At 36.0% G+C, this 27356-nt stretch overlaps 1 protein-coding gene and 1 long non-coding RNA gene across 10 annotated transcripts in view; one reads left to right on the forward strand and one right to left on the reverse strand.

Annotated features, from left to right (window-relative positions):
* LOC120307839 (WD repeat containing planar cell polarity effector) overlaps positions 1 to 27356 on the reverse strand; it is a 168275-nt gene that overhangs the window by 86948 nt on the left and 53971 nt on the right. For all 9 annotated transcript variants that reach the window (XR_005556666.1, XM_039343003.1, XM_039343007.1 and 6 more), the window contains one exon: positions 9694 to 9827. Coding sequence is in view for 8 of the 9 variants with exons in the window: in XM_039343003.1 (XP_039198937.1) it covers positions 9694 to 9827 (134 nt within the window). In the remaining variant the exon portion in view is untranslated. The remainder of the gene's footprint in view (positions 1 to 9693; positions 9828 to 27356) is intronic.
* Positions 1725 to 27356, forward strand: part of LOC120307841 — a 53398-nt gene continuing 27766 nt past the window's right edge. The window contains exons 1-2 of the long non-coding RNA XR_005556667.1: positions 1725 to 1855; positions 3427 to 3546. This is a non-coding gene — a long non-coding RNA (uncharacterized LOC120307841). The remainder of the gene's footprint in view (positions 1856 to 3426; positions 3547 to 27356) is intronic.

Consider the following 27356-nt stretch of genomic DNA (forward strand, 5'->3'; position numbering starts at 1 on the left):
AAAGTAGCACAGCTAAGGAAAAGGGAAAAAAAATGGCGGACTGCGTTGTTTGGCGACCCCCGTGAAATGGTCGTTCGACCCCAAATGGGGTCCCAACCCACAGGTTGAGAACCACTGCTTTACCCTAAACTGTACTCCATTAAAAAAAAAAACACCTTCTTTTACTCAGCTGCTGATTTTCTCCCAACAGTTCAAAATTTATTTTCCTCTTCCACTATTCTGCCTTGGCATGCTCCCCCCATGTCTTCCTGTTTATTACAAACACTTCTTTTGCCTCTGGGGGGGGGTGGGTCTGATCTTTCCACAAATCCCATTACTTTGCTTTTGTGAAGGTCCTTCCCTTCCTTGCTCTTCTGGTTTCTATGTATATGAACCATGACGGTTGTATGTGAAAGCATTTTGAGAATGGGATTAGAGCAACACAGTAAGAGGAACCTTGAACAGAAATGAGGAATGAAACATAATATCCTAATGGGGAGGGAACCAACTGCCTTTGGATGTGCCAAGTAATAATTGCATGATGCTTTTTAGAACAAAGAAATGAGGGCTATTTCTATTGTAGATTACAGGCACAATTGAGCCCAAAATCTCTGTTGTTAAGTGAGTTTTGCCCCAATTTGTCACCTTTCTTGCCACAGTTGTTAAGTGAATTGCAGTTCTTAAGTTAATAACATATTTAAGTGAATCTGTCTTCCCCACTCACTTCGCTTGTCAGAAAGTCGCAAAAGGTGATATTGCAACCATCATAAATGAGTCAGTTGCCAAGCATCTGAATTTTGATCATGTGACCATGGGGATGCTGCAATAATTATAATTCTAAAGCCATGGTGGCGCAGTGGTTAGAATGCAGTACTGCAGGCTACTTCTGCTGCTGGTTTCCTGCAGTTTGGCAATTTGTTTCTCACCAGCTCAAGGTTGACTCAGCCTTCTATCCTTCTGAAGTCGTAAAATGAGGACCCAGATTGTTGGGGGCAATAGGCTGACTCTGTAAACCACTCAGAGAGGGCTGAAGAGCACTGTGAAGCAGTAGATACAGTCTAAGTGCTATTGCTATAAGTGTGGAAAGCGATCATGTTACTTTTTTTCAATGCCGTTGTAACTTTGAATGGTCACTAAACGAACTGTTGCAAGTCAAAGATTACCTGTATTTTTTTTTCTCATCTACATTTAAAAGAAGAAACTTTTTCTTTTACTGTGGATGAGGAGGAAGAGGGCTGTAAGATAGAGTACCATCATCTTGTGGTCAGAGGCTATACTTCCAAACAGCATTTTAAAATAATTTTGATCTTACTGAATCACAGATAAACCCGAATAAAAGTGGTTAATAAAATCACCACCACTGTTAAATTAGTAAAGAATGTTTTCAGGATGTGCTTTTATGAATTTGGAAGAATGGATTGAAACCACTTTAACTAAAACATGCACACAAATTAACAGATATATATTTTGCTTTGTTGAAGTGTTTTCCAAAACCACTGCTCATAAGTAAAGCGTTACTCATACTGCGAGTGCTCATCCCACATTTCAGCTATTTTGATTGCAATGTGAGCTTTTAAAGATACTTATTTGACTGACATCAATATGATTAAAAAATCTCTAGCTTTTTGCACCTATAGCTAGCATCTAATGTAAGATTAATTTGGAAACAATCTGGAGATTATTTTTATAAATTTGACAAATACATGATACATGTTATTTCTCTTCACTTTTATATTTCTAGGTCTGTGAGAACGCATAAAACTCCTGGTTGCAGATATGGACAGGGAAGCATACAAGTTAAGGAGGAATTTACTGCTGTGATTCCAATCAATACTAAAATGTACAGTCATGGTTGCTTGACAGCATCGACCTATGTGTAAGGATTTAAAGCTACTTATGTATTAAGTTCCACTATACTGACCAAAAGTATTGGAAAAAGGCTACTCGTTTCAAATATAACACTGAACATTAAAAGGTCATTTACAATGTATGAATAGGATATATATATATATATATATATTCCCCCAGAATTAAGAACACCAACTATTGTAACAGGGGATATAATTTTTGCCAAGTAATATGGATGAGTGACAGCATGATGTATAAAGTTTATGTGGCTTTGAGAATTGCTTAGTTCTATTCCTTCTATTCTATTCTTTTATTATTCAAACTATGTTATTTTGGAGCATGGTTATTTGAAAACATGAACAGTACACCATCTGGGTGACACATGCCAAGGAAATATAGATTGCACCACATTTCTGCTTAAGGAATTAATGGAAGGTTGATAGCTGGGGGGAGTGGAAAAAAACTATCTTGCTATTGCTGGTCAGCAATAATCGAACCACTTTCTGGGGATTAAGCGCATGGCTAAGCCTACTGGACCAGACACAAGCAAAGGGCAGGGGGTCTTCTTATCAGAGAAATGCTTCTGGAGCCAGTCTCACTACATGACAGATTGCTTTCATATTCCTGTCTGCAAGGCAACAAAGGATGGCAGTAATGCGATAATGCCAGAGTGCAATGGGTGTTAAGAACCCGTTGCATTTATGTATTGTATTTAGTAAATAATCAGACTCATCCAAATTGTGATCTCACCACTCAACCAAGGCCCATTAAAAATCAAGGTTAATGCTTTAATAATCCTTTGCTGTTTTTTTTATGGTCAAAAAGAATTCCTTTCTATTTGCATGGTCATAATATTATTGACCTCTTCATCCCCTGAATACACATCAAAAGGAACTGAAATCAAAGTAATTGCCACTGTTTTCTCTCAGTAAACATTAACTCTTTATACTCTGTCTTCTCACAATTCAGCAAAGTGATTTAAAAAGCTATGAAAATGAAAACATGCAAAACAGCAATGATTTCCAAAGATTTATCAAAAAGTTTTATGGTGCTGAGAGTTTAGAAGAATAAGATACGGCAGGTTATGAAATTCTGAAAAAAATAACTATAATGGCTTCATTGAGCATTGGTAGCATGAATGGAGTTCTCAGGCTATTAGGTACTGAAGTTTGTTACATACTAGAACTACTTTAAACTATATATTTATTTTGCATAGCTCTTCAACTATTTTATATTAATTTCAGCTTTCTTTTTCAATATCTTTGTTACCCACTTTCCAAAATTAACATTAGCCAGAAAAATATTTTTATAACTAATAGCAACCAGGGTACTTATGCTAATACATATTGTGTAGCTGACTATAGTGCCCAATTTAATTTTAGTGCAATATTATTACATTGAATATACCTTGCTGCTATTTTTGTAATGCTACCTTGGAAGCTTTTTTAACAAACATCAATTTTATTAAAATAAATTATGTAAAAGAAAATAAATTAAACATAGGATTACAAAGCTTATCCCCATTCTTTTGGAACACAGTTCCTTTCTTCCTTTTGGATAAATAACGGTACTTAATAATGCTTTTTTCTCTTAAACAAGGAATGAAAAATTCCTGCTTTTGAAGCAAATTGTGTGAACAAGAATGGCTTCGATCCTACCAGTTAAAACACTGCCTCACTCTGGTTTCATCCGCCCGTCTCACCAGATCTAACAGAAAGGGTATGTAATGGTCCTGTCATCTAGGGCGCTACATTTAGTGGGGCCTAGAAAGTGAACCCTTTTTTGCTGTAGCATCTGCAGTGTGGAATCTTTCTCTCCCCCACCCAAGGTAAGGATGGCTTTATTGCTGCTAGACTTCAGAAGGTCACCTAAGACCTGGTTATGCCAGCAAGCCTGAGGACTATTATTATCCCTTCACCTATTAATTTTGTTTTAGGTGTTTATATAGTTTTTAATCTTTTAATATTTGTTAATGTTAATGATTTTAGATATTTATTGTTTTAATTTTGTTGTACATCACCTATGTCACTTACTTGTAAGATGGGCGACTATATAAATTAGATAAATTAAATATTGTCATTCCAGCAATTTTGTTTCCTTCATCGTGTTTTTATTATGCAGGGGTGAAGATTGTGGGAAAATGAGTGCTGAATAATTGGTTTATCTAAGAAGAGACAACTCAATGCAGAAATACAGATTATGTTTCAAAGAAGCTAATTAATTCATTGTAACTGAAACTATGAATTTATTCTTACAGTTATCTAGATTCTAGATTCTGGTTTTAGCTCAGATTAGCATTAAAAATAGCTTCCTGAAATCCAAGTTGGTCTTGTTATCTTGGTTATGCCAGCTATTTGGGACTTTATAGCAAACAATATGCTCTGTCCACATGTAGTAAATTATTGATGGTTTGTTTATGAAACATTCCGTATTAAGAAAAATATCAGTTCTCTCAACTTTTAACTATTTAAGTTCATAAACGTTTAGATACAGAAACAGAACTGCTATCATTCTATTTTTAGAGAATTTCTTACTCTATTACTGTGATATTTAGAATATTAGATGTTAAGATACATTCCTTTTAATATCAATAATCACAGCAGACAGGAAAATGCAGATAAAATTCAGATCTTTAGCCAATCAAAAGTACATGAGAACAAACCAAGCTACTCTTAACCCATGGTTTAGCAGGTATAAAATGAGAAGCAACTAATTGTTGTATTCAGAATCTCAACAAAACCTACTGTATGCTTATAGGTCTGAGAATGGAGTCTGCCAATATAATAGTAGAGCTTCTCTAGATGGCAAACATTGGAAAAATTCTGATTAATACATTTTATTAAAAGAAATAAGCTTTCATTAGCTATGAACACTTCATCAGATGCATGGAGATCTTATCTCATTTTGAGCATTCCATAGTGGCCGCCATAGATTGGTATGACTCTCCTATAATCGCTTTGATAATAGATTTTGTTTACCCAAAGAAACCCAGAGTAGAAATGCAATGAAAGCAATGTAAAAAAACCATATTCAATAAAAGAATTACATGAAGCAACCAATGAGAAAAAATAAGAGAGAGAATTTAATGTAATAGTTAATGCACCAGGAGATTGTAAGTTCTAGTCCTGTCTTTGGCATGAAAACCGGCTGGTTGGCTTTGGGCCAGTCACTCTCTCTCAGCCCTACTCAATACAGGGTTGTTGTTATGGGGAAAATGGAAGGAAGAAGGAATATTTGGTACATTTGCCGCCTTGAGTTATTTATACAAATAATAAAGGAAGGATAAAAATAATAGAGAAGTATAAATAAATATCGACCTTGCCCTAAAGTAAGAAAATAAACACCCAGTTAGAAATTAAGCAAAGCTCATTTCAAAAACACAGGCAGAAAGGCAGCCTGGTACTTGGAGCAATAGCTACCCTATAATAGTTATCCTATAATGCCTGCATGCTTCAATTACTTTAAATTGTCCCACATTTCAAGAGCAGTTCTGTAAAGGCTAAAGGCAGTGCCATAAGGCAGATCACCAACCATAGCTACCCACCAACCCTTTTACAGTAGCAAAATAATTCCATTGATGACATACTATAGGAATATACGCTCCTTTATTGGAACAGATACAGTCTGCTTTTCTGAAATGCCCCACCAACTCCAGAAGTAAGGGCAAAGTTGAGTACCGTATATGCCGGCGTTTAAGGCGATCCGGCGTATAAGACGACCCCCGTCTTTGGCGCTGAGTCGCATGCCTAGAACGTCGTCTTATACGCCGGAAACTACCAGTATTTCCGGCGTATAAGATGACTCGGCGTATAAGACGACCCGTCTTTGGCGCCGATTTTAACGCTTCCGGAAGTCGCCTTATACGCCGGCATATACGGTATATCTTCTATAAAAAGTCACTGAGCAATTAAAGAAATTATTATTGGCGGAAGATATTGTTTATGGATCCAGATAGATTACCCAATTGTGTTTCAAAGAGTAGACACTTAGTATATCTCCTTGCACTTGAACTGCCCATCTCACAATATAGATTCTTTATCCAATTTCCAGTCCAATAAATCTTGGCTATTTATGCCCAAGACGATATCACATCCCTTAAAATGATGAATTAGTCAATGGTGTTCAAGCAATGCTCCAGTTGTTTTGGGACTGCACCCAAGGCATCTTCTACTATTGGTATTACCTTTGCTTTCTTTTGCCACAGCCATTCTATTTTTATTTGCAGGTCTTTGTATTTTGTTATCTTCTCCAGTTCTTTCTCTTCTATTCTGCTGTCTTCAGATACTACCATGTCAACTTTCCAGACTTGTCTTTCTTATTGACAATTGTTAAATCTGGCATCTTATGCAGTAGGTGTCTGTCAGGTCCCAGAGCACTTTAGCTTCTTCTTTTCTTATTACTTTCTCTATTTTATGGTCCCACCAGTTCCTGAATGTAATTTATGATTAATATATTTTCTTTCAATTGGCTTTATAGTTTTTTGATATGGTGAGACAACTAATTAATACTTGTACCATAATAAAAGTGGACAATGTTGCCCAGAGAAAATTGTTTGTTGTGATTATCTTCTTTTCCTAATTTATTGTTTTAATCTTTAAAAATTGATTGGAACCAGAAATTCTGCTTCTATCCACTTTTGCATACACTTTTAGGAATTGCAGACAAGTACAACATTTACGGTAGGTCCCTGAACAATCTAAAACATGTCTTTCATTTTGGAATTGAAATGCTGCACCAGCCCTACTATAATTCTTACTTAATTAGAACTGTTGGGTAATTCCTAGGTAACTGAGTGTAAGATTACTTTTTTAACTGTACAACTCACATCATATGTTTGTTCTTTTGATAACACGTCTTTGTACATCTTACTAAATTTTAACATGAACAGAGATATATAATTCATTCTTCCTGTTAGAAGAAATTTAAGATGAAAAATAAGATGTAATAAAGATATATATGATAAATCTAGACCATTCTGATGACACTGATTTCAATGAATCATTACAACACCTGGATTTTATTATAAATAGAGTGAACAATGTTTGATATTATCTAGGTTAATGTTTTGTTATTAAAAGTTCAGATATTTTCAATAAGAGGAAATATTTCATTTTTTCTATCCTAAATCACCTACTATTCAGATTTACTGGGTGCCTTCTTACTATCACTTTTCTAAGCAAACAGCTCCAAGGAGAGATGCTGTGTCTCTTTTTTTCATTTTTATCCTTTTTTATGTTTTTTCAGCTCTCTGTTATTTTCTTTAGTTGTAGTGGCTATGAATACACACTCCTTTACAAATAGAATTACATCATCTATTTGTATAAAGTCATTACAGTTCTTGCATTTTAATTTTCAGTTCTTTTCACAATGATAATCAGCACGGAATGTGCCACTGTGATGGGATCATAATCTGAGAGGCAGTATGATACATTAGGTAATGTTCTTCATGATCAAGATACAGTAGATTGTTTCTTTTCATATCAGAAATAAAGAAAATAGTCTGCAAGTGAATTATTTTTGGAAGGTGGGTGTGCTAATACTCCTTGTTTGCATTAGAGTAAAATGAAGTTAATTATCTGGCTAGAGCATAGGATTTTGAATTGATTGGGAGTTAGGCTGACAAGTTATGCTTTCTGGCAAGGATGAAAACAAAGAGTTCTAATCAGTGCAATGTAGAATGGCAAGGTATTATAAAAAAAATCAATATGCAAGCTGGTGTCTGAATAGTTCCTACCCCAACATTAATGCATATAAGTATACACACTGAGCACCAGTTGGAGAGGGGAGGTTCATATATATGCCTGTTCACAAGAACAACTTCATGGGACTAATAATCTAGCATCACACCCATGTCATTTGCATTCTCCCAGTGAGAGGTATGGAAGCCTAAATTCCTTTTCTTTTCCCCTGAAGGCAAATCCTTTTTTGAAAAAAAATGCCTACAATTTAGTGATTGCCTTCTTGCTGTTTGTGCTTTGGGGCTTTATTTTATTGCTGATTTAATTGATGCTGGTTGCCTGTATAGGTTTTTTTTGTGTGTTATGCACTACTTTGTTAAATTGTAACTAAATGTTTTAAAAAATAATTTTTATATTTCAGAATACCTATTACAAAGGCTAATCACACCTACAATTTTAGCTATTTAAAAACAATGTCTTAATGTGCATGAACTGTTTCCCAATGTTCTTAGACAAAAAATATGTAAAGGTATATGCATGCATACAGAATCATTACAATCAACAATAAAAAAAATATTGTACTCCTACAGTTACTACAATCCACCATAAAACAGCAATTGTGTAGAACTACAGCACTAATATAAATACAAATTGTTTTTCAGTTATAAATATTAGGCTGATTGAAGTATTAGAAATAATATTATAATTAAACTTTAAATATATTAAATTGTGGTAGTGGTTCTCATTTAATCTTTTTCTTGAATATTGATGTTTTTCTGTTTTCTTAAAAGTTCATGTAAGCTATGTTTTTGGTCCAAACGAGGGGATAATTAAACACATGCAAGATAGATTTGGAAAATAAATTAAGTTATTCCAAAACTGCTTTGCAATGATGTTAAGTATATATAGATTTTGATAATAGTTACCAAAAGCCCAAACTTAACAAACACACAAAAGTGTGCATCACTCTGAAGTAAACAACGTATCAGCTCAGTTCCTTGTGAACAGTGAACTGTCTCAAATCCATGTTACAGAGGTTGGATCAATCTTGCAAACACAACTCAGTATTGAAAAGAGGCCTTCAACTGAAGCAGCCTGGAAAATATATTAGATGTTCATTCTAGCAGAGAGCATTCCCAACAAACTCTATAATATAATCTGGCAATATAATATAATTCACTAAAACTAGCTTTGTAGATACAAAATCTATTAAACAGAAAAATAACAAAAAAGCAACAGGACAAAAATAATACTAGCTAACAAAACAAGTCTCTCATGTTTGTTATCTAATAACATTCTGTCAGTGATAGGGGATGAAAGGCAGCTATCTCCATACTTACAATGTAGTGGAGACCAATCTTTTACGAATCTCCATTTTTCATTTTAAAAACAAATAAAATAAATATATTTCTTATTTCATTTGAATAATCTCTTCTATCGTATATATATTCAGATTTTTCAGAATATATTAGGAAGAAGTACATTCTAAAGCCTTTATCTCAAATCTCAATATTATAAATTGAATTCAGTTCCTTTCACCATAAACCAGTATTGCCAATGGCAAAGGACTGTGAGAGTTGTAGTCCAAACTACTTAAGAGAAACCCGGTATCCATACATCTTGTATCTTGCACTCCTTTACAAGCTCAGTGCTACCTATCAACCTAGTCTGGTATCGCCAACTGGATTTGGTTTTTAATATTCTATGCAAAGTTTGTAATAATTCCATTTACTGAATTTTGTTGCACAATATTATCATGTTTAAGCTCCTACATTGTTGCATATTGGTTAATGCTCCATGATTTTTTTCCTTCATAGGATCCAGATATACAGTAGAATCTGAATATAAGAGGAGATTCTTTATCACTGATACATCAGTGGCCTCTTTATCATATGTTTTAAAGTTTAAGCATAATCTAGCCTAAGTTTATCTACAGTTTATCTTTGGCAGCCATTTCTAAAACCTTATAGTATAAGTAGACTGAAATGTCTATCTGTCTGTTTGCTTGTCTGCCTATCTGCCTACTTACCTAAATTTCTTGACAGTTATATCAATCCATATGAAATTCAATTAAGCATCCCTGAAAAGATTTGTCTATACTTTATACTAAGTCCCTATCTTTTTTTTAACATTTATTTCTCCAGTTATGATACAATTATGATACTTGCAAAACCATTAAAGGCTATACCTTAAAATCGAAGTTTGAGAGTTTTTCAAGTCTTTTGTTTACATCCGGAGAATTTGCTTTTTTTGAGGATTGAATGAAACAGAGTTTGCTTTGTTCCCAAAATGAAAAGATCATGAAAGTGTCAGTAAGCACAGCTGGAAGAAAAAACAACATTTTAATACCTATCACTGACAACCAAATAAATTGCTGAAATATCCACTGGAATATTGGAAGATAAAAACTTATTTTCAGCATTATGCATGACTTGTATGATGTACTGATAAGTGTTTCTCCTATTGTGTCTTTTTGAAAATGGTAAGTAAAGCCTAGGAAGCAGATGTAATAAAATTGAATAAATTATGATATAAATATTTTAAAGATATATTATTTTACAATCTCTCTTTTATTGGTTCTTTTCTCTTAAATTATTTTCAGATAGCAATCTCTTCTACAGTAGTTGACACTGGATGAGTGAAAATATTGTGGCTATGCTGGAGTGAAGTACTTAAAAAATATCAAATGAGAGGGTAGTTATTACTGTGGCTTAACTGATTTCTTGTAATTGTTATGCTTTAAGAAAGACAAATGGGTGGTAAGTGTTTGTTTGGTACAAGCATTTTTTAAAAATTCTTAAATGAAAGCATACATGAAAATGAATGAAACCAATTAGCTCTGCAGGTACCTGAAGTTTATAAAACTACCAATACACTGTTTTTTTGGGGGGTGGGGTGGGCTGGGGTGAGGAGAGGATGGTGATGACCCTGTAGTATCAGCTATTCCTGCATTGTGGCTTACAAACATACAATAAAGACATCTACTATAAGAAAAAAAGAATTAAAAGGGGAAATATTTAAAAAATTATTTCAAAGATCTCATAAAACCAGAACTGAAAATAACCCTCCCAAAACAAATTAACATTTAAAAATAAAAGCTCTGCTTTCTTAATTTATGTTAATCTTTTAGTAACTTTTAGCTATCTTTTCACACAATTAGCTAGCAGTAGTACTATGTTTTGTACTATGTTAGGAGAAGGAGGAGTAAAAACTAATAACAGATTCCAGATAACTTTTTGGAATGCCTCAAAAGAAGTGAATTATTTATTTAGTTTATTGCATATCATATATGGATTGGCAATATATAAACATTTCACATAGATTAGTAAAATACAATAAAATATAAATGTTAAAAAGATCTATGTTCAAATAGCACTGTCTAGGCCATCTAATCACTGAAGCGCAGGATTTTAATACACTCGCTTATAATCCTCATAGAGTCATTGAGTATGGCATCTAATTTACTAGTATGGCAGCTGATAAGCCATATAGGGGCACAGTATTCTGCTGCAAAAGAAGTAAAAATTGAATATCTACTTCTGACTGCATCCCAATAAACGTAGAATAAAACAATAAATTTGAGCAACTCACCCCAAAAGGAGCTCAAGTGTGGAATAACCACAATAAGAACTCTTTTTTAAAAAACAAATTGTATTAATTTTCTAATTTTACAAAGCTCCAAGTGTTACGAAAGCAACATGGTGATGGGGTAATCCATAGTCCAATAACAAGCTCTTTCATACATATGTCAGGATACATCATCAAAAATTCCCCCTCTGTTTCTCTTGGTTATTATATCACATTCAAATTAATACATTACTAGTTATAACTCAATTGGTTAAAACATTTATCAATATCTTTTGACTTATACGCCTCCGTGTCCTGTTTTTAACTTTAATCTAATTTCAGTTACAGTATTCCAATTAGCTTAATGTCCATAGTATTTAGGTTTCAGATAATCCACGGTTCCCTTAGTTCATTACAAAGTAGTTATCATATCTAAAATACACTTATTATTTACTCAGATAAATTCTTACTTTATTTCACAATCATATTCTATTTCTCATCCTAATATCATCACTTACTCATCAAATAACCTTTATCATCTCAATCCATCTTCTATATTATAATTCAAAACTATTATTCTAATAACTAGTTTTTATTTTCCTTATAGGTCTAAATCCTAAATATTAAATCAGTTAATGTCATTTTAAAATCTTCTTAGCCTATTTAATGAGATTTTAGGCTCTTCCATTAAAGGTCACATAAAAAAATCCCATTTTTTAAGTCTAACACTGGCTTTCCTTTTATGCCAAGCAGGCTTCCATAACAGTGACTTTAAATCCTCAGGTGGATCTCTCTTCATTCCTACGCATGTCATTTGAATCCAGTTATCAATTTTTCAAGAAAGCTGGTCCCCTCGTAGTCATTAGGTTGTTGGCCTAATAATTTGAGTCTCCATATTTGGCTTAGTATATTTATCATCAGTTCAGACTGGTTATCTTCTTCTTCTGGTTTCAGCTGATTTAAGTAAAAAGTCATGTTCAACATTGTACTTGTTGTTTGGATGTCTGAGTGTTGCTTTCTTCAGTTTCTGTTGCTGTTGAAATTGCAGATTTTTTTGTTGAGATAAAGGCTTGGTTATCAGGGTTCTGAGTAGGTTGCAGCTGGTATTCTTTAAAGTCCACTTTAGTGTTAATTCCTTCTTCTTCTGTTGCCTTTTGAGTTGTAAGTTCATCAGTTGATATCTAGGCTGCATTTTGTAGCTTTAAGGTAGCACCTTTATCTTTCAGTCTGGAATTCATTAACTCAGTAGCCTCTAGGATTTTTTCAAGTATAAGTTTGTAGTTAAGTTGTGGGTAGTATTCCTCCATTTCTGTGGTGTTTATAGATAGTCCTTTAATGGAGGCTATTTTTGATAAAAGTCAATAAATGTCCACCTCCACTACAGAGAGTTGTTTTCACCATCCAGCTGTTTCAAGTTCTTATCTTTTTTGATAATGTCAAGGACAAATCTTAGCCTCACAGGTCTCCCATTCAGAAAAAAAAATCACTTGCTGTACCAAATTTTGCCACAAGATGTCCCCAGTAACATGTAAAATCTTTTCCCAAACTCAAGTTAGGTTTTTATCCGGTTTTAAAAAAAAGAAATAATCTTTCTTTTTTTCCAGCTTACCAGATAGGTAAGTTAATAAGTCACTGTAGAAACAGAAACCTTTTGGGAGCCCAGGTATCCAAAAATTACAAGTCCAGGTATTTAGTCGTTTAGTTTAGTTATTCTTTTTTTCCCCCACAGCTTTATATTCCCAAAGTAGGCAGAAGCCGCAAAATTAAGAAAGGGGGGGGGGAATTTCCAAAGGCTTTTACAGGAAAGTGGTTGGGAAGCAAGAAAGGTAAGGTAAGGTCTCACCCAATTACTCCACGTTGGTTTCGTTGTGCTTGGTAATGCTTTTGGCTTTCGGCTGGAACGGCTTAGTGATGGCCAACCTTTTCTTCGTCGGTCCAAAGGAGCTGCCTCAGATCAAACGGAAGGGCTGCCGCCCTTCCACGATCTATTGAGGGTCCTCCTCAACAGTGGTCACCCCTTCAGGGTGACTTTCGACCCTTTTCAGGGTCTTCCGACGAAGGGAAACCTGACGGTGGAGAGCGCGCTTTTCCTGAACGTCCGCTGGAGCCGCGATCCAGAACCGGAAGCCCACAATAAGAACTATTTATGTGTCCAAAATATACAGCTTAATATTTTAGGAAATGATTCCTGTAAAAGTTTAGCATCTGAACATACTCAGAAGTTACTTTCGTACTGCACAGAGACTGTCCTTGAATTTTCAAATATTAAAAAAAAAAACACCAGAATCTTGCAGAAGTTTCTGTTCTACTTTCCTGCCTCTTATACCTCATGAATCAAGTAGGAATCAGGAGTCGATTCGAACCTCTTCTTAACATTATCTTCCTTTCCAGGGCTTAAGGAATACTTGTGCCCTTGTTTCTGAAATGGCTCCTGAAGGAACTTCAAGACTGTCTCCATGGCTCTCTACACCACGGGTGTCAAACTCGTCACATCACGTGACACGATGTATCGCAACTTTATTTGCATTGCCAAAGTTGGGGTGGACGCGGCCTCCGTATGATGCAACCAACCCATGGGCCAGCAGTTTGACATCCCTGCTCTACACCAACTCAACATATTTATCAGCTCCTACATAGCTCCTTTGGCTGTCAGATTGCTAAAGTGGCTTGACTATTAGTTAGAAGAGATCTAATCTGCTGATTTCCAAAAACCCACCATTCAACTTCCAATTAATTTTGATGTCCTTCACAAGGTATAATTTATTTCCCCGTCCTTCTTCAAATATTTTAAATATCCCTCTCTATCACGTTCAAGATAGTCTAATACAGCAACTATTTTATTTCCTTGAGCCAGCTCCTTTGTATCCAAATATTAGTGACTGATACAGAAGTGATTAAAAAATGGCTCCACAGATGTTTTTGATGGCTGCAGAATTATAATTACATTCCAAATTCCAGATATCCAACAAATGCTACTTCCACATCTAACCAAGCTGTGTGCATATGATTTACCTCTCAAGCCCCTCTGCCTATAGAAAGTCCAAAGGCAATGCCATCATAAACAAAGAGGTAAAACTATGTCTAATTCCAAGCAGCCTTGAAGAGACAACCAACGTAGTTATCTTTAACTCTGGCATTGACAAACACCCTTTCAAAGGAAATGTTAGTTACAAACTCCTTACCTTCTGGCTAAAATATCTAACTGTTACTTGCCAAAAGTTAATTGATTTGAAACAAGCCTTGTCACTATTATACTATGATGTAGTATTAAATCTGTTTCAATGTCTAGTTCCCAAACTTGGAACCCTGAAAAGCCAACAATTTTATCTTGCAAATATCAGAACAACTGCAGCTCACTAAAGATAATTTCATCCTGATTCCTCTCTCTTTAGCCCCACACTCCAACTACTATCAAAGTAGTTGATATCACTGTGAACTGACATATGTGAGAATTCCACCTAAAAGCAGTTCTTAAAGGCATGCAAAAGCAATGAAAGCACTACAAATATTTACAATGTTGATCCTCCACCAGACTGAGTTTTATCCCAGGCCTATTAGAATATGTTCATGCCGACTTCCGGTGGTGATGTCAACACGGTGCAGAGCTAAGAGGACAGTCTCCATCCTCTAACTCTGATTTTTCCAAGTTTGGAGACCCCTCAGGGGCGCAGAGAGCCTGGAGGGCTATGCACGATAAAGGGTGACGCCTGGAGGAGTAGCGAGGTGAGAGGCGATCACCCGCTACGACGAAGGAAACCCCCTAAATCCAGCGTGGAAATATCTACTATCAACATATGGCGGATCTGAGGCTGTGACAAACCACAGAGGATGCGGAAGGAAAGATATACTTAACAGACTGTGTTACTGAGTGAGTTAAAACATTCCAAATACCTTTAAGAATAATAGAAAAATCTAAAAAGATTTATTTGTCTATTAGTGTGGGTGTTGAAAGGAAGCTCAACTGGTGAGGGAATCCTCAATGCAAACAGCGACCCGGCAGGAAGAGCCGTGAGTTGACAGATTAAAATAACCAGAAGATCAATAGGAGGGAGACAAAAAAAAAGAAAAAACCTTGTGGCAAATGTTCTAGCGCAGGATGAAAAAGATGGTGAAAGATTGAGGAAGGAAAGGTCAAGAGACAGGAGACGGTGGTGATGGCGGAGTCAGTAAGATGAGAGGAACGAAGGGAGACGTTTGATAAGCAGATAGCTGGAACGGAAGAGAAAATGGCGATTTAGGAAAGACGGAGACGGAGGAGTGATACGCATTAACACATTGCGGAGGATTGGAGAAAGTGGGTTGGAGAAGAAAGGTGGAGATAGATTTGGATGTGGAGAAGGCCCGGAAAGTAAAGGAGACGGTGAGAGGACTCGATACAGAGACGAAAATGATAGGAACGGATTGACAGACTGATGGCTGACGAAAGTTACAGGAACGTGGAGTCTGGAAAGTAAAGAAGACAGGGAGAGGACATGATTCGGCAACAAAAGTGACAGGAACGGACTGACGGACTGATGATACAGGATCGGAGAAGAAAGCCGGAGTCCTAGAGAGACTGTGCGACAAACAAGAAGGAGGAAAGAAAGTGAAGTGGGTTGAAGAAAGTGATACGAAAGTGAGAGGAAGTAAAGGAGACGGTGAGAGGACAGGGCACGGCGACAAAAGCGACAGGAACGGACTAACGATTGCGGAGAAGAAATCCAGAGTCTTAGAAAGACTGTGTGACAAGTAAGAAGGAGGAAAGAAAGTGAAGAGGTTGGAGAAGGTGAAGAGAGGTCTGGGGGAATAATGGAAGTAGATGTAGATCTAGAAGAGGAGAGAAAGGAAAACGAAGATTTAGAGGTTTAGAGTAAAAGAGTAAAGTTAAATAACTTGTTGGCTATATAAAGAGATATTAAGAAATAGAAAGTACTTGAGAAATAGGATATCAATATGACAACATTGAGGACAGGAAAAAAAACAATATCAAGTTTAGCACTGACACCTTCATCCCCACCAGGTCAAAGAACATTAGAAGGAATACTAGGTACAGAAAAACAGAGTGTAATTGTAAATATGCAGACTATGCAGACAACACTACTCACTATCCAGGAAACAATGCTAAAAATGCAGGAGACAATGTCTAAGAATTACATAAAAATGAGAGGGGATATGAACAAATTAGATAACAGAATTGAGATGATACAATAAACAACTGAGAAAAATGAAGAAAGAATACAGACAGTAAAAGTAGGGTTGGATAAAATAGGGAAAAATGTTGATACACTGGACAAAAAATTGATGGTAACTAATAAAAAAACGGAAGAATCAATCATCCATCTGGAAATGGATCGGGCGGTGTTCTACTTAAGATTTCAAAATGTGGTGGAAGAGAAGGATGAGGATTTGGGTGCTATTATGGTAGAATTGATTGCGGAAGCTTTGCAAAGGGATAAGCAAGTGATATTGTTAGAGATAGATGAGGTGTACCGGATCCATACTAACTATGCCAGATGCAACAGACTTCCATGAGAAGTCCACATAAGATTTGCCAGAAAAAAAGTGAGAGACATAATATACAAGATTACAAGAGATGATCCAATGATCTACAAAGATATAGAAATACAAACATTAAAACAGGTCCCAAAGAAAATAAGAGAACAGAGAAGGGATTATAGATTTCTCAGCGCCTATCTAATTAAAAAAACCATACCATTTAGATGGTTAATCCCAGAGGGGATGTTGATATCATGGCAGGAGAGAAAGATTAAAATAGACAGTTTAGTTAAGGTATAAGAATTCTATGAACAGGGTGGAAGAAGAGAATAGTAGTAAGAAAGAACTAAAATCCAGTAGTCAAGAAGACTAACAACAGAAGTCAAAAGAAATAGAACGAGAGATAGAAAGTGGCTAAAGGAGTGGTGTAAAGGGGAAGGCTTTGGATATATTAGTCATGATGTCAGTAGCTGGTTCAATCAAAATATGTACAAAAGAGATGGTTTGCATCCATCAAAAAAAGGGACTGAGTTACTCGGCTATAAATTCACAGATTTTCTGGAGGGAAATTTAAACTAAACAGCTGGGACAGGGAGTTAATTGATACGGAACAACCCTGTCCCTGGCAATCTAAAAATTATAGGGCTATCAGTGCATGTAGCATAGATGTGTGTGTGGACAAGAATACCAACCTTGCTATCAAGCAAAATGAAGCCTCTAATAGCGAGTGCCACACAAAGTGCACTAACCAAATAGGTGGCAAGACAATAGGGGAACTCAGGCACCACAGAGGTTATGTAGAAAGGAAACACAGGGCCACTCACAAAGGACTCAAATGTTTATACACCAATGCACAGAGTATGAACAGCAAACAGGGTGAACTAGAAATTCAGGTTAATGAGGGCAGATACGATATTGTTGCCATTACGGAAACATAGTGGAATGAAACCCACACATGGAACACACAGCTAGAGGGATTTAAATTATTTAAAAGAAACAGACCAAATAAAAGAGGAGGTGGAGTTGCTCTCTATATAAGAAATAACAACATCTCTACAGAAATAGAGCACAACAATGATAAAAACTGTCTTGAATGCATTTGGGTCAATATAAAAGGGGGGGGAAATGACATTGCCACAGGTGTATACTACAGACCACCCAACCAAACAGAGGAAATAGATGAACTTTTTGCTAGTCAGCTAACTAAGGTATGTAGGAAGCATATCACAATAGTAATGAGGGACTTTAACTACCCTGACATCAACTGGGAGACAAACTCCGCACCAAGTGGAAGATCAAACAGGTTCCTGGCAAACCTAGCAGACAACTTTGTCTCCCAAAAAGTAGAGAAGGGAACTAGGGGATTAGCCATTTTGGATCTAATTCTCACTAACAGAGATGAAATGATAGAAGGTGTTGAAGCCATAGGAACCCTGGGAGGAAGTGATCATGCAATATTAGAATTCAACATTATAGAAGCACAAGCAATAGAACATAGTCAAACTAGAGTCTTGGACTTCAAGAGAGCTAATTTCAATAAACTTAGAGAGGGCTTGGGAAGGATTTCATGGATGAGAATCCTCAAGGGGAAAACAACTCAAGAAGCTTGGGAAATTTTGAAAAATGAGATAATAAAAGCACAGTCTAGCACAATACCAACAAAGAGGAAAAACAACAGCTCTCAAAAGAAACCAGCATGGCTGCATAGAGAACTCTCTGACAAATTGAAAGATAAAAAGGACAAGTATAGAAAGTGGAAAGAGGGGGACATAACTAAGTCAGAATATCAGCAAATAGCCTGAGCCTGCAAAGATGAAGTGAAGAAAGCCAAGGCTCAAAATGAACTAAGGTTTGCGACCAAAGTCAAAAATAACAAAAAAGCTTCTTTCAACATGTAAAAAACAAGAAAAAAGTGAAGGAAATGATTGATCCATTAGTGGGTGGAAGTAGCAAGAAGGTGACAAGCAACAGGGAGAAAGCAGAACTATTTAACTCATCTTTTGCATCTGTCTTTACACAAAGGGAAAAAACAGACCAACCTATCAAAAATAGTGCCATAAAAAACAAAAACACAAGTTAAGATAGGCAAGAAAATGGTTAGTGAGCACCTGTCCAGCCTAGATGAGTTCAAATCGCCAGGACCAGATGGATTACACCCCAAGGTTCTCAAGGAACTGGCAGATGTGATATCGGAACCACTGAACTATATTTTTCAAAGATCCTGGAACACAGAGGAACTACCAGAGGACTGGAAAAGAGCTGATGTAGTTCCCATCCTCAAAAAAGGAAAAAAAATGGATCCAGGAAATTACAGACCTATCAACCTGACCTCAATACCTGGGAAGATCCTGGAAAAGATAATCAAACAACGAATCAACGAACACCTAGAGGCAAACAAAGTCATTACTAAAAGCCAACATGGATTTGTCAAAAATAGATCATGCCAGACAAATCTTATTGCATTCTTTGACCAAGTGACAAAATTAGTGGATCAGAGGAATGCTGTGGACATAATTTACTTGGACTTCAGTAAGGCATTTGATAAAGTAGATCACAACCTACTACTTGACAAGATAGAAAAATGTGGGGTAGACAGAACCACCACCAGATGGATCCGTAGCTGGCTGACCGGCCGTACTCAGCGAGTGGTCCTCAATGGAACTGCATCTATATGGAGGGAAGTGTGTAGTGGGGTGCCCCAGGGCTCTGTTCTGGGCCCAGTGCTCTTCAACATCTTCATCAACGATTTGGACGAAGGGATAGATGGGGAACTCATCAAATTTGCAGACGACACCAAGCTGGCAGGAATAGCCAACACTCCAGAAGACAGGCTTAAGATACAGAAGGATCTGGACAGACTTGAACACTGGGCACTAACTAACAAAATGAAATTCAATGGTGAAAAAAGCAAGGTTCTACATTTAGGCAAGAAAAACCAAATGCACAAGTACAGCATAGGTGGCACCATGCTCAATAGTAGTAACTGTGAGAGGGACCTCGGAGTCCTAGTAGACAATCACCTAAATATGAGCAGCAGTGTGCTGCAGCTGCCAAAAAGGCCAACACAGTGCTAGGCTGCATTAACAGAGGGATAGAATCAAGATCACGTGAAGTATTAATACCACTCTTCAATGCCTTGGTAAGGCCACACTTGGAATACTGCATCCAGTTTTGGTCACCACGATGTAGAAAAGATGTTGAGACTCTAGAAAGAGTACAGAGAAGAGCAACAAAGATGATTAGGGGACTGGAGGCTAAAACATATAAGGAACGGTTGCTAGAATTGGGTATAGTTTAACGAAGAGAAGGACAAGGGGGGACATGATAGCAGTATTCCAATATCTCAGGGGCAGCCATAAAGAAGAGGGAATCAAGCTATTTTCCAAAGCACCTGAAGGCAGGACAAGAAGCAACGGGTGGAAACTAATCAAGGAGAGAAGCAACCTAGAACTAAGGAGAAACTTCCTGACAGTGAGAACAATTAATCAGTGGAACAGCCTGCCTCCAGAAGCAGTAAATGCTCCAACACTGGAAGTTTTTAAGAAGAGACTGGACAGCCATTTGTCCGAAATGGTGTAGGGTTTCCTGCCTGAGCAGGGGGTTGGACTAGATGACCTCCAAGGTCCCTTCCAACTTTACTACTACTACTACTACTACTACTACTACTACTACTACTACTACTACTACTACTATTATTATTATTATTATTATTATTATTATTATTATTATGTAAATAAGAAAAAGGACAAAAGGAAAGAGGAGTAGGTCTGAGAACAAGACAAACACACAAGTAGAACACACAGGTAGAATAATGGAAGAGAATATTAGACTAATATCAATTAATGTTAATGGATTAAATGCACCTGCTAAAAGAAAACAAATATTAACAAAATTAGTAAAACAAGATATAGACACAGCTTGTCTACAAGACGTACACATAAAAGAGCAACATAGAAAATATTTGGAATTCCTGAAATTAGGAGTATTATATACAGCACTACCGGAACAAAATCAGAGGGGAATAGCGGTCTATATTAGGAAAGAAATGAAAGCTAAACTGAAATACCAAGATACAGATGGAAGAGTATTAATAATAGAATTACAAACCGAGCAGAAACAATGGCTGTTGGTGACAATTTATGCACCAAATGAGAATAAAAAAGAATTCTATAATAAATTACATGAAAAACTTATAGAAATTGGACAGGGAAATGTCTGTATGGTGGGAGATTATAATGCGGTAGTGAATGTTAAAAAAGATTATATTAGTAACACGAAAAATAAAAAGAAACGGAAAATATTACCAAAGACATTTTTTGACATGGCACATGAATTTAATTTATCTGATCAATGGAGGAAACGGACCCCCCCCCAAAAAGGAATATACTTTTTTCTCGAATCCGCATAAATCTTGGTCTTGGTTAGATATGATATGGATGAATGAAGCTAAGGTAGGAGAAGATATAAAAATAATGTCAAATACATGGGACGACCATAACCCCCTGAAAATAGTTTGGAAAGGCAGAAAAAAGTAAGGAGAAGGTGGACATTGAATTCCCACATTTTAAAGGAAAAAGAATTTATTGTAAGGATTAGAAAAGAAATGGAATTATTTTTTAAAGAAAATACAAAACAACAAACATCATTACAAATTATTTGGGATACTGCTAAAGCATATTTGAGAGGTATAGCAATAGCGTATACAGCAAAAAAGAATAAGATGAAAAGGCAAACACAAAATATACTTCAGGAGGAGATTTAAAAACTAGAATCTAAATTACAAAGGGAGCCCTAGGATGAAATGATTAAAACGGAAATGATCTTGGCTAAACATAAACTAAACATGATAGACCAAGAGGAAACGGCAAGAGAACTGAAAATAGCAAAACAAAATTTTTTTGAACATGGAAACAAGCCTGGGAGGTGGCTCGCTTACAAATTAAAAAAACAGAAGGGAAAAAGATTCATTCAGGAACTACAAGACGAAAACGGAGAGTTGCAATATAAAATGGATAAAAAGAAAGAAATAATTTAGAATTATTTCGAGTTACTATACAAAAAAGAGGAAATAGATGTGGAGAGTATAAAACAATACTTAAAGGTTAATAGCTTGCCAGAATTAAAAGAAGGACAGAGAGAAATATTAAATAAGGAAATAACAGCTTTTGAATTAAGAACCGCAGTACAAAAACAAAAAAATAATAAAACCCTGGGGCCAGATGGACTTCCAGGGGAGGTATATAAGACTCTTTATGAGGACTTTGAAACAATATTATTAGAAGTGTACAATGATGTGTTGGAGAAAGCCAAATTACCAGACTCCTGGACAGAAGCTAATATATCCCTTATCCCAAAAAAAGGTACAGACCCCAAACAGATAAAAATTATAGGCCAATTTCGTTGTTGAACACGGACTATAAAATTTTTACCACCATAATTGCGAAAAGATTGAAATTAATATTAAATGATATAATACATTCAGATCAAAATGTTTTTTTACCCACAAGACAAATTAGGAATAACACGAGAACGGTGTTAAATGTCTTAGAATATTATGAAGCACACCCTGAAAAACAGGTGGCACTAATATTTTTAGATGCCCAGAAAGCATTTGACAATCTTAATTGGCAGTTTATGTTCCAACAGATTGAGGATATGAGATTCGGAGGGAAGGTCGAGAAAATGATAAAGGTAATATATAAGATACAAAATGCTAGAGTGATAATTGATGGGGACAATACAAAGAGCTTTGAAATAAATAAAGGAGTAAGACAGGGATGTCCAATGTCACCTCTACTTTTTATCTTGACTTTAGAAGTGCTATTAACCCAAATTAGAATTAATAAAGAGATAAAAGGATTACAGGTCAAGACAGAAAAATATAAGACGCAGGCATTTGCAGACGATTTGGTTTTCTTTATAGAGGAACCACTAGAGAGAGGAAATATTCTAATGAATGAAATAGAAAAATATGGAACAGTGGCAGGACTAAAAATTAATAGAGAAAAGACCAAAATGTTAGTAAAAAATTTAACTGAAAAACAGAAAAGGAAACCAGAAGAAGATTTGGGATTGCAGATTGTAAAAAAAGATTAAATACTTAGGAATTTGGCTTACTATAAAAGAGGACAATTATAAAAAATTGATATTACAAATGAAAAAAGATCTAGAGGTATGGGGAAAATTACAACTATCATTATTAGGAAGGATCTCTGTGATTAAAATGAATATATTACCAAAATTATTATATTTATTTCAAACAGTCCCAATAAAATTAGAGAAATTTTTTTTCAAAGAATTAGACAAAATGATTAACAAATTTATTTGACTGGGTAAAAAAGCACAAATAAACATCAAAATGTTACAAGATAATAGAAGTAGAGGCGGCCTTGGGCTCCCAAAATGGGAAATTTATTACCAAGCAGCTGGGTTACTTTGGATTAGAGATTGGATAAATTTAGATAATAAAAGGGTTTTAATGATTGAAGGACATGATTTGCAGGTCGGTTGGCATGCCTTCTTATGGGGAAAATACAAGAAGACACATACCGGCACCAGATAAGAGATGCGCTGATTTGGACGTGGGAAAAGGTTAAAAAGAGACACTACACGAAAATCCCAAATTGGGCCTCACCGATGGAGGCAACGATTCACCCAAATACCCTGGATAAAAAAAGATGACAAGATATAAAGAATTATTAGATAACCAAGGAAATCTTAAATCAAGGGAAGAATTAAAAGAACAGGGAATAAGTATAGATTGGTGGCCATGCCTACAGATACAGTCAAAATATAGTAAAGACATGGAAGAATACGGAATAAATCGGGTATCTCAGCAATTGGATAAAATATTGACAGGTAAGGAAGGAAAATTTTTAACAAAAACTTATAAATATCTACTAGAGGTAGAATTGGAAGAAGAAATAGTAAAAGGTCCAGTGATAGCATGGGCACGAAACATGGGCCGAAATATAGAATTGGAAGAATGGGAAAGAGTATGGAATAAAAATTGTAAATTAACATTGTCAACTGCATATAAGGAAAATCAATATAAAATGTTTTATAGATGGCATTTAACACTGGCAAGATTGGCTAAGATGTATAAAAATATGAATCCGGATTGTTGGAAGTGCAAAAATAAGGAGGGAACATTCTACCATATGTGGTGGCAATGCCCCAGAGCAAGGATTTATTGGGAAGAGATAAGGAGATGGATATAGGAGATAAATGAACAAATTGAACTCAAACCTGAATTGTTTCTATTAGGTATAATTAATTCAAAAATAAAAAAAACAACTCTAATACATCATTGTACACATAATAACAGCACGCATTGTGTACGCGCAATGTTGGAAAAGTGAAAATACACCAACAAATGAGATGATTATTCACAAGATACTAGAATACGTGGAGATGTACAAGCTTTCTCTAGAAATAAAAGACAAAGAAGTAACAGAATTTTACGAGATTTGGAACAAATGCTATGTTTGGTTAGAACAGAGAAATAAAAATGTATGAAAATTAATGTAAATAACTGTAAATAATATGTAAGAGACATATAACACAGTACTGTTAAGAAAAAAAAGTATTTTATTTTGTTTGTTGTAAAGTGAAAAAGAAAAAAAAAGAATATGTTCATGCCTTAGAAACAAGCCCTAAACCTAAACCCTCTGAACTTTAGGATCCATGAGGTCAATCCAGTCCCAAGAGATTTAGCTTCAGTCTTGAAGGTAATTCTTGCTGAGTGACTTTGGGGTACTCCAGAAGATGTGTGGTTCAGTTAATGCAGAGGTTCTCAACCTGTGGGTCGGGACCCCATTTGGGGTTGAACGACCATTTCACGGGGTTCGCCAAACAACGCAGTCCGCCATTTTTCCCCCTTTTCTTTGGCTGTGCTACTCCCTTTTATTCTATTGGCTTTTGAAAGCCAATAGAATAGACTCTCTTGAATAGAGTCTAATTCTATTGGTTTTCAAAAGCCAATAGGAATTGTCCATGCTGTCTCTGCCCTGCTGAGCCTGCCAAAAGCCCCATTCTGAAAAAGGTGCTGCAAGTTGTCTGCAGCGAAGGCGAGCTGTCTGGAAGTTTCCACCCCTCCCTGCTGAGCAATTACCAAAAATGTAAGTAAAAGAGGGCCAGGGGTGGGAGGTGGGAGGCCAGCGGGCGCAGGGAAGGTTGCTGGAGTGCGTGGGGCCCGGCGGGTGCCTTACCTCCCTTGAGCTGGGCCAGCTGGTGGCCCAGTCGGTGGTCGCCCTGCGCCGTCTCTGCCGCTTGCCAGCTACGCCTCGGCCAGCGCAGGGGGCGGCACCACGCATGCGCGGCGCTCCCGGGCAGGGAAAGTCCTCGACTTACGACCGGTTGGGTAGTCCTTGACTTATGACCGGTTGGGTAGTCCTCGACTTACGACCGGTTGGGGTCACGGCATTAAAAAGGTTGAGAACCACTGAGTTAATGGAATATAATAGGCTAATCTTCTAAGAAAACCTATGCTTTTATTGCTTATTAAAAAAAATTAACACTGCTTTTTTGCTGTTCCCTTTACTGATCTTCTGTAATTATATCATATACATTCCTTGTTCAATTGGAAAATGGTAACTTTGCTGGGCTGGGGGCAGTCTCTTGTAGAACTCCCAACTAGGTTCTCTACTGCTGGCCTGCCTATTTGCTCTTATTGATATTTTTTTTTACATATCTCAGTAGTGGAGCTAATCATAATCATAACAATTTGAATGAAAAAAAATACAGCAGAGCTAACTTTTGACCAGTCAGCTGATTAAACATTATAAATGAATTGTATGGCCTTAATAAGAAACTCACAGAATATAAGGCAGTGGTTCTCAACCTGTGGGTCGGGATCCCATTTGGGGTCGAACAATCATTTTACGGGGGTCGCCAAACAACGCAGTCCGCCATTTTTTCCCCCTTTTCCTTAGCTGTGCTACTCCCTATTGGCTTTTGAAAGTCAATCGAATAGACTGTCTTGAATAGAGTCTAATTCTATTGGCTTTCAAAAGCCAATAGGAATTGTCTCTGCCCTGCTGAGCCCACCAAAAGTCCCATTCTGCAAACGGTGCTGCACCAGTTGAGTAGTCCTCGACTTACAACCGGTTGAGTAGTCCTCAACTTACGACTGGTTGAGAACCACTGATATAAGGGGAGCTGCTAGTTGAAGGGTAAATTGGGTTTAAAGCTGGATAATTAACATTAGATCAATGTATCATTTTACATAATCTGGCAGAGAAATACTCTAACTTCCTGCAAGGAATTCTCTGTGTCAGGTTCACTGATCTGACAGCAGCTTCTAACTTGGTCTCCAGAGAGAGGCTATGGTAAAAAGTAGCAGCCACATTCAGAGGTTGTTAACTACTTCAGCACATCAGGGGCCCACTTGGGAATATCTACATGCGAATCCAATGTGCTGCTGTAGTAGGTCTCTCTGCAGCAACCCTCACTTTAAACAGAATCAAATATTCTAAAGGAAATCAAACATTATCTTTATTCTCCTATTTAATTTTTACATTGATTTCATAGTACTGGCATTTTTCAAAAATAAATTTCAACCTCCTATGTTAACAAATATCCATCTTTTTTATTGATGATGCCACTGTTCTTTCCATATTCTGTGTGATTTTGACAGGTGCTAGCAACATATTGCCATGATGAAAAAGTAGAAATTTAAAAAACAAAAATAATTATTTTTAATAAATGGCATGCTGACCATAACCAGGAAATTAACGGCATTCCAATTGAGATTCAGTTTTTTAAACTTTATTTCATCTAATATTGCTTGGAAGCAACACAGCCTGTGAAATTATATCCTGTGCTCCAAAATTTTCCAATACAATAATTAACTTCCTAGTTTTTATGCTAATAATTTCATTTCTGTAAGCAGTCAAATTATAAAATGTTGAGCTTCCTGCTATATGAAGTACAACTTTGCACAATTTGTAGAAGGATGCCAACATTTAGCATTTGTCACTACTGTAACTCCTGATACTAATATCCTAATTTCTTACTTCATTTTATTATTGTATTATCTTATTTTCCATTTAGGCACTTGCACTACAAATTAATTAGCTAAGTAAATCTCAGTACACTGGAAGCATTAACTAATGTTTTTATTTCAAATATGAAATTGTTTTAACAGCAATATCTTAGTCAAAGCCTCTGTGGTAGTGGTTTGGAGTTTATTGTATATTGATTTTGATATTCACCACAGCAGCCTTTATAGGTTTCTTACTCTGTCTTGAGGTTATTGTGGATTATGTTTTTATATGTTATAGCTATGTAGATTTAAAGTAAAACAATAAATCTTCAGTACCATTTTTTTAGCACTGTACTATTCAAACTGAATGTTTCAGACCTCCAGTAATAATTAAAATTATTCACTTAAATGCAGATCTTTGTTAATAACAGCTGTCTAGATTTACAATAATGTGAAGTATAGACAACTATCAGTTAAAAATATCATTTTAAAAGTATAATTTCCGTGAATACTAAATTTATTAAGTTACCATTTTCTCATTTTTATTTAAATTTTGAATAAAATCACTACTGAAGTATTTTCCTATTCATATCACTTTTTTTACAGAATAAGGCCGTGGATTGTCATTGCCTTTTTTGGGGATTCAAATTTGCAATATATTGGCATTTTCTGGTGGTCTCCCATAAAAATCGCAACCAGAACCAACTCTGCTTAGATTTGGGAGGATTGGACAAAGTTAGCTATTTATTTAAATCCTTTCAAATCTGTAAAACTGAAATAATAGTTTTCTTCCCCCCTGTAAGACTATGGTTTCTTTAACTAAG

Source organism: Crotalus tigris, unplaced genomic scaffold (assembly GCF_016545835.1).
Source record: "Crotalus tigris isolate CLP2741 ecotype Arizona unplaced genomic scaffold, ASM1654583v1 scf7180000017831.1706817, whole genome shotgun sequence".
NCBI classification, from domain to species: Eukaryota; Metazoa; Chordata; class Lepidosauria; order Squamata; family Viperidae; genus Crotalus; species Crotalus tigris.